The following is an 8,186-nucleotide window of genomic DNA, read 5'->3' as shown; positions in this document are numbered from 1 at the left end:
CAACAGAAGCACGATGTAAGTGACGCACGGTATAAAAACTACTTTTAGCGCACACGGATCCAATTTGGAGTCTCCAGCAGCCGCACAAAAAGCGTGTGCGCGCTATAACTAATGCACAGCGTGCGCGCTATAAGTAATGCAGCGCGCGCATTAAAAAGACATCACGTGCAGCATATTTAGTGCGTCCGGTCGCGCGCGCTGCAAACTCTGTGCTGCCGCAGATGGGACCGCTTGATTGGGACCGCTGGACTCCTGCGCGCAGTATAGTTTACAGCGCGTGTTGAAGCAAATGTCTTCTAGCATCCTAAAAACCTACTTGCACGATGTAAATTCGTTTTTTGGGCGCCGCGTATTGAGCGACTGTTGAAGATGCTCTAATGCACATCTAGATATGTCCTATAAATTAACACGACGGCTAGATAGAGGCCAAACCATCCCAAGAGGGTGTACTCCTACTCTCTTCCTTCTCCTCGCGTACCGTACCGGCGTATGTAGCATCTTGAATCTTGTTTCTTGATCATGGACAATGGTATCGGATCGGTGGACCGGCCCAAGGCGGTACGAAACGGCGTGGTGGCGTGCCCCGCGGCCTTCCACACGTCATCACCGGCGCCCACGATCCCCTCCGCCGAGGCCACGCTGGGCAGTCACCTTGCGCGGCGGCTGGTGGAGGTGGGCGTCAGCGACGTGTTCGCGGTGCCGGGCGACTTCAACCTGACCCTCCTCGACCACCTCATCGCCGAGCCCGGCCTGCGCCTCGTCAGCTGCTGCAACGAGCTCAACGCGGGCTACGCCGCCGACGGGTACGCGCGCGCCAAGGGCGTGGGCGCCTGCGCCGTCACCTTCACCGTTGGCGGCCTCAGCGTGCTCAACGCCATCGCCGGCGCCTACAGCGAGAACCTTCCCGTGATCTGCGTCGTCGGCGGGCCCAACTCCAACGACCACGGCAGCAACCGCATCCTCCACCACACCATCGGCCTCCCCGACTTCTCCCAGGAGCTCCGCTGCTTCCAGCCCGTGACATGCCACCAGGTCGTCATCAACAACCTGGACGACGCTCACGAGCAGGTCGATAAGGCCATCGCGACGGCTCTCAGGGAGAGCAAGCCCGTCTACATCAGCGTCGCCTACAACCTCCCTGGCGTCTCCCACCCCACCTTCTTCGGCAACCCCATCCCCTACTGCATCGTCCCGAGGCAGAGCAGCCAGATGGGACTCGAGGCGGCGCTGGATGCGACGGTGGAGTTCCTCAGCAAGGCAGTGAAGCCGGTCATGGTGGCGGAGCCGAAGCTCCGGGTGGCCAAGGCGGCCGCGGCGTTCGCGAGCGGGTACGCGGTGGCGACGATGCCGTCGGCGAAGGGGCTGGTGCCGGAGACGCTGCCGCGGTTCATCGGGACCTACTGGGGCGCGGTCAGCACGTCCTTCTGCGTGGAGATGGTGGAGTCGGCGGACGCGTACCTCATCGCCGGCCCCATCTTCAACGACCAGAGCTCCGTGGGGTACTCGTTCCTGCTCAACAAGGAGAAGGCGGTGATTGTGCAGCCCGAGCGCGTCACCGTCGGCAACGGCCCGACGTTCGGGTGCGTCATGATGAAGGACTTCCTGTCGGGGCTAGCCAAGCGCGTGAGCATGAAGAGGAACACCACGGCATTCGACAACTACAAGAGGATCTTTGTACCGCAGGGGCAGCCGCTGGAGACTGAGCCCGGCGAGCAGCTGCGCGTCAACGTGCTGTTCAAGCACATCCAGCAGATGTTCACCGGTGACAGCGCCGTGATCGCCGAGGCCGGCGACTCATGGTTCAACTGCCAGAAGCTCAAAAGCTCCCTGACGGCTGCGGGTAAGCATGCACGTTCTCCATCTGACTGACTGACACATCTCCACTGCCCGCTGAATTAACATGAGCTGCAGGTGCGAGTTCCAGATGCAGTACGGGTCCATCGGGTGGTCCGTCGGGGCGTTGCTAGGGTACGCGCAGGCCGCCATGGACAAGCGCGTGATCGCCTGCATCGGCGACGGGAGCTTCCAGATGACGGCGCAGGAAGTGTCGACGATGCTGCGGTGCCAGCAGAAGAGCATCATCTTCCTCATCAACAACGGCGGGTACAGCATTGAGGTGGCGATCCACGACGGGCCCTACAACGTCATCAAAAACTGGAACTACACGGGGCTCGTCGACGCCATCCACAACGGCGAGGGCTCGTGCTGGACCGCCAAGGTACGTATTCCAACGTTCGTGCATGGCAGCAGCATGCACATGCATTGCATGAGAAAACTACTCCCTCCTTCCATCTATATAGGGCCTAATGCGTTTTTCAAGACCGCCTTTGACTATTGACAAAATTAATAATGCTTGAGATGTATAATGTGAAAATTATATCAATGAAACCTCCTTTCAAATACGAATTTGACGGTATGTTTTGTGTAAGTTGCATGTCATATACTATTGTTCTAACATCCGGTCAAAGTTAGCATTGAAAAACGCATTAGGCCCTATATAGATGGAAGGAGGGAGTAGCTAGCTTGGTTGCTGATCAATCGATGCATGGATATGATGCTGTGGCATATGCGCAATACAGGTGACTTGCGAGGAGGAGCTGACAGCCGCGATAGAGACGGCGAAGGGGAAGCACGACTGCCTGTGCTTCATTGAGGTGGTCGTGCACAAGGACGACACCAGCACGACGGTTTTGGTTACAGATCGATCACTAAATTCGGTTACTCACGGGTAACCGTGTTTCCCTAGCCCCATCGGAAAATAGAATTAGCAAATCCGTCGAATTATTGCACGAAAAATCTCAGATGATTCCAAATAGAAGTTTGAGTACAAATTTGTAAATGGCTGTTAAGGCTACTCATAGTGGGGAGTGTCATATACTAATATCATGCATATGATACTAGTGTATGATATTACCTCCATAATGCATAGTATCATAAAATAGCATCATAAATGATTATATTTATTATCATACATGATACGGTATCTACCTATGTTACTCTAACCCTCTCTCTCTTCTTTAATTCTTTACCACATCAGCATGTTTCTTATTCCCGTGTGCATGATATCAACTATGATACCACCACTATGGCCAGCCTAAATACGGTCAGCACTAAAGTTGGTGCCTAACCATGTTTCCCAGCCCTCATCGGTGAATCAGTGGTGGAGCCAGGAAAAGAATGAATTAGGGGGGCCAAATGAGTGATAGTATTGATGAGGGCGGCGCGTCTTCGGCTCCCTCCGATGCTTGTAGCCGTCGCTGGGTGGTCAATGAATATTGATGCAATTTTTTGTTATTTCTAACACTACCAGGAAAAGGCCTACTAGTGGCGCACCTGTTTTGCCTACTAATGGTGCACTACAGGTGTGCCACTAGTACCACGCCATTAGAATTTTTTTACTAATGGCGCACCACTGGTGCGCCATTAGTATAGACCACGGTGCACCATTAGTATGCCTCCCAGAGGCCATATTTACCCATGTGCTTTGGCATACTAATGGCGCACTAGTGGATGATGCGCCATTAGAGTCCTTTTTGCAGTGCGCCATTAATGTGCTGAGTGGTGCGCCACTAGTATGAATATTAGGGATTTTTTTTTTCTTTTCTGATATTTGCACAGGTTACAAAACATATTACTGCACATAATATAGAGAGCACAACATATAAACAGCAGATTCATCGAATACAATAAAAAATTAGTCTCCGAATACAATTCATCATGTTAGTCTCCGAATTCAAAAGACCGAACAAAGATAGAAGATTACAAGTCTCGAGACCGCGAGTAGCGAGTTTGTTGGAAGTAATACTAATCCTAACAAGTCCTACTAATCATCATCATACAACTTCTACTCGTTATTAATAACAAGTCATACGATCATCATCTTGATAGTCATCGAACCAACCCTACTTAATTGTTCTTAGCACATGATCATCAGTATTAGGCAGGACCTAAATACCCTATTTAAGGTAAAATAGCATAAAACAATATAGACCCTGACTCTCCATTATGGAGAATGGAGATCATCCTGTCTCCAATTCTTGCATTTCGCTTCCTTTTGCTTCCAAGAACCTCCTTACGACTGTCCATACATTTTTTCCATCCTTTGATTTGCATGTCTCCACTTCTTTTAGAAATCTGGTATGGACAGTTGAGATTCGTAGGATGACCTGACTGTATGTTCAAAACATTAAGGCTACCTTTCTGATACATCAAATGAGGCACACAATTCTCTGGGATTATCTATTGAAAAACATAGTAATAACTTCATAGTTAGCAATGATGTACTAGTTTTAGAAGTATGCAAAAGATGCACGAATGTTGTAATAGTAAAAAATCTTACCAGGGTATCTCCATGGTAGTTACCGTAGTTGAACACATGCACTAGTGGCACGTATTGACCATAATGTTGAGGAGTTTGATTGTAGATATTGTAATTCTCAATGTCAGTACAAAATCCGACCAGATGATTTTTCTCCTTGTAAGTTGTTAATTCGGAGCCATCGGTGTAGTGGGTTTTGTCTACCATCTCCCGTCACATTCTTTGAACAATGAAAATAAGCTGTCAATGGAAATAAGCTGTCAACTATTTTGAAATAAACAATATAAATTAGCTAATAACTATGTTTGAGAAACTCACATAGCGGTAGAATTGGAGGCGTATCAACAAGGACCCAAATGTCCATATTGTCTTGCTCGATTTTAGGATCACCAAGATCCATGGTGACAAGCATACCCTCATCAAAACCATACATCTTGCAAAATGCTTTCCAATTTTTCCAACCAAAATGGCTTACGCTCCCAGAATTATACAGATTTATTTCAAAATCCACATCGTGATGAGTCCTTAGGTGAATTTTCTTTGTTTCAGAAATTTCATGGTCTTCAAAATCCATCCTCTCCAAGACATAGCGTCTTGCATGGCATGGGATAAGCTATACTCGAATTGTAAAAGATGAAAATTACACGTTGAAATAGTTGAAGTCATGCTTAATTATGAAAATAACACTTGTCGTCGTTGTGTACCATTTCAACTTCGAAGGTCTCCTCGAGCTTAATGCTGAAGCGCCGATCATCGTCCAGGTGAGGCATGTCGCACAGACCTCGATCGTCGTGGCACCAGCCGCACTCCCCCGGGAGACTTTCGTCGTCCGATGACGACATATCCTACGTTCATAATTCAAAACTACATCATCTCTTGTGTTGGGTCCAGTAAGATAATCCACAATGTGGTGAAAACACGCCCTTCGAACTGGTTTGAGCTATTGGTGAATGGAGATGGTCTAAGATTTTCAGTAGTAAGAAGTGAAGTGGTAATTTTGAGAGCAAATGGTTAGGATGAGTGGTTCCTCTTTCCTGTTTAGCTTTACAATAGAATATTGTTAGTCATGCACACTTGTGCATTTTCAGCCAGGCCCAGTGGAGTTGGCCTAAAACATTTCTTTCTTTAAGCCTGCTACATCCATCTCAAGTATTTATGGTCAAGGGTTAGCAGGGCCATCCAAATAGAATATGTGGTATGGGCTTTTTTAGTAGGTCATCCTACCAGATTAGAGTTTATCGATGACGAGCAACTAACATTAGTAATAACTATGAGTTGATATCACACTTCTATATGTATAACACAAGAGGCAGTTGATCCTACTTAATTAAGTACTAAGATACCCCGGCCCATGCATTAGTCGCAAGTGCCCCATATGTCCTATTTTTAGCAAAGTCATGCTAAAATTCACGGAAAATTACAACATGATCTTTGCTGAAAATAGGACATATGGAGTACCCGAATTTGCCGGAACGGAAGTTAATCGACATTCCGGCAAACTCAAGGGCCTCTCGGGGTACCTGCAAAATCATCACGACACGATGGTCGGAGACAAAACCTAGCAAACTAGCACCACAATGTGCCTCTACTTTCATATAGATGAAAAGGCCACAGACCATATGGTCCTCTGCTTTCATATGGACAAAAATCAGCTCAACTTATGTGAGCTTCCATTCCAGATCTAATAGGTCACCCAACAAAAAAATCATCAATAGTTTAGCAAGTCTGTACCCTCAAGAATGAACATATAGCAATATCTGTTGTCCCCCCATAACATACGGAAATCAAAATCAGCTCAACTTAGATGAAAATTGCCTTTGCTGCATGGAATAGAACATAACATAAGGACCCTAATTCGTATACAGTATTAGTGTGATGTATTCCAATGCAGGACAACAAATTATGCTATTATATGTTGACTGTGAGCAAACTACCTATTGAAGCAAAGGCAAATATCTCTGAAGTCTGAACTAAAGCACGGTTTCCTTGCTAATGATCCACAGTCCCACACTACTGAATGGATTTTTGCAGAACCAAAACAGACATCACAGGAGAGAAGTCCCAGTGGACAAGTCAGAATGGCATAAAAACATGATTGCATACATTAGGGCAGATGTGATTTTGGTACAGCTACACTGCTGCAGGCTGCATACATTCAGTCATTCTAAAATTTATTTTACTCTACTCCTAAAATTCAGCACTAGCTGATCTTCAACACTCCTAAAATACATACATTAGGGCAGATGTGAATAAGAACTCTGTCTAGCATGGCCACTGACCTGTGGATGGCATCTAGACAAAACACACACACACACACAGATACAGTTTACTTATCATCTTCTTTTAAACTTAACAAGGTTCATGATTCAGAAATTCCAATGGTTCAGAACTTAAATGATTCAGAACATGATTTAGTTACAAGGTTCAGAACTTAAATGTTGTCTCCAACTTAAATCCAGTAACAAGGGAGAGCAAAAACCTTTTGCTGCTGCTGGAGGAGAACGGAGAAGGCCGGTTGTTCGGTTGCAGAACGTGACCAAATCTCCAGGCCCGTGCTGCTGCAACTGCAACCGCAACTTCAATTTTCCAGTTTTACTCAAATTTTCAGTCAAACATTACAGTTTGGATCCTCACCTTTGTTGGGTGGCGAAGGCGGGGATGGTTGCTCCTGCCGACGGGGGAAAGTAGAGAGCTTCTGATGGCTCGAGGGAGGTGCGCCGGAGAGAGAGGTGGACGAGGTTGGCGGCGAGGCAGGGCCGGCGGCGGCGCTGGAACCCTAGCTCGGGGAGGAAATGCACGATTCGGGGCGACGACGATAGTGGCCTGCGGTCCAGTGGAGGGTGGTGGATGGTTGGGAGGAGGGGGAGGGGGCGGCGCTGGTGGATGGTTGGTTGGGGGCGGCGGCGGTGGTGGTGGATGCTTGGGAGCGGCGGCGGCGGTGGATGCTCGGGGGTGACGGCGGGCTAGGGATTTGATCTGGCGCGGGGGCGAGGGGAAAGGGATAGAGGGGGAAAGGCATAGCAATAACGCACCTCCAAGGGGTGCGCCATAAGTACATCCATAGCAATGGCGCACCACCGAGGGGTGCGCCATAAGTAACTTTTTTTATTGATAACAATGGCGCACCCTCTCCTGGTGCGCCATTAGTAACTTTTTTTTATTTTTTCATTGATAACAATGGCGCACCTCATTTGTGAATTGGTAAAACATTTATGAATGTGAAAAAATATTAACAAATTTAATACTTTTTGTGAGTTAGAAATTCAATACCAGAATAAACACATAAATAAATATTCATGAGTTCAAAAATATAATTGTTACTAGTGGCGCACCTAGGTTGTCGTCGGCGGCGGTGGAACGGGGGAGGGTGCGGTGGATCGTCGGCGGCGGTGGAGCGAGGGAGGGTGCAGGGGGGTGCTCGGCGGCGAGGGGATCTGACGAGGGGGGATAGCGATCGAGATGGAGGGGGATCTGGTGCTCCAAGTCTCCGGCGGGGCGGCGCAGTGGGTCTGGGCTCCGAGGCTCCAAGTCTCCGGCGGGGCGGCGCAGTGGGTCTGGGCGCCGCGGGTTTCTAGGGTTTGGAGGGCTGGGAAGGCGAGGGATGGGGTGGGTGGGGGCGGCGGAGCCCGGGAGCGAGGTCGCCGGTGGGTGGAAGGGGATCGGCGGCGGTGGCGAGAGGCGAGGGGCGAGATGGGTCGGCGCAGTATGAGTGGGGGTGAGGGGATGGGGGAAGAAAGGGGGTTGGCGAGGGGGAGGCTTAGCAATGGCGCATCCCCTAGCGGTGCGCCATTAGAATTTATTTATTTTTGGATAGCAATGGCGCACCTCGGTAATCTTTTTTTGATAGCAATGGGGCACTACCTTGTGA

The 8,186-nt window shown here is 48.8% G+C and overlaps 1 protein-coding gene across 1 annotated transcript; it reads left to right on the top strand.

Moving 5' to 3' along the window:
- Window positions 1–468: 468 nt before the first annotated feature.
- LOC123038239 (pyruvate decarboxylase 2-like) lies at window positions 469–2,732 on the top strand. Its single transcript, XM_044462118.1, has 3 exons — window positions 469–1,828; window positions 1,908–2,218; window positions 2,580–2,732. Exons 1-3 carry the CDS (start codon window positions 520–522, stop codon window positions 2,730–2,732), a joined length of 1,773 nt encoding a protein of 590 aa, XP_044318053.1. The 5' UTR covers window positions 469–519.
- The last annotated feature ends 5,454 nt before the right edge of the window (window positions 2,733–8,186 follow it).

This window comes from Triticum aestivum, chromosome 2A (assembly GCF_018294505.1).
Source record: "Triticum aestivum cultivar Chinese Spring chromosome 2A, IWGSC CS RefSeq v2.1, whole genome shotgun sequence".
Taxonomy (NCBI): Eukaryota; Viridiplantae; Streptophyta; class Magnoliopsida; order Poales; family Poaceae; genus Triticum; species Triticum aestivum.
Note: the sequence above shows the minus strand (reverse complement) of the source record. Positions and strands in the feature narration are given on the sequence as shown.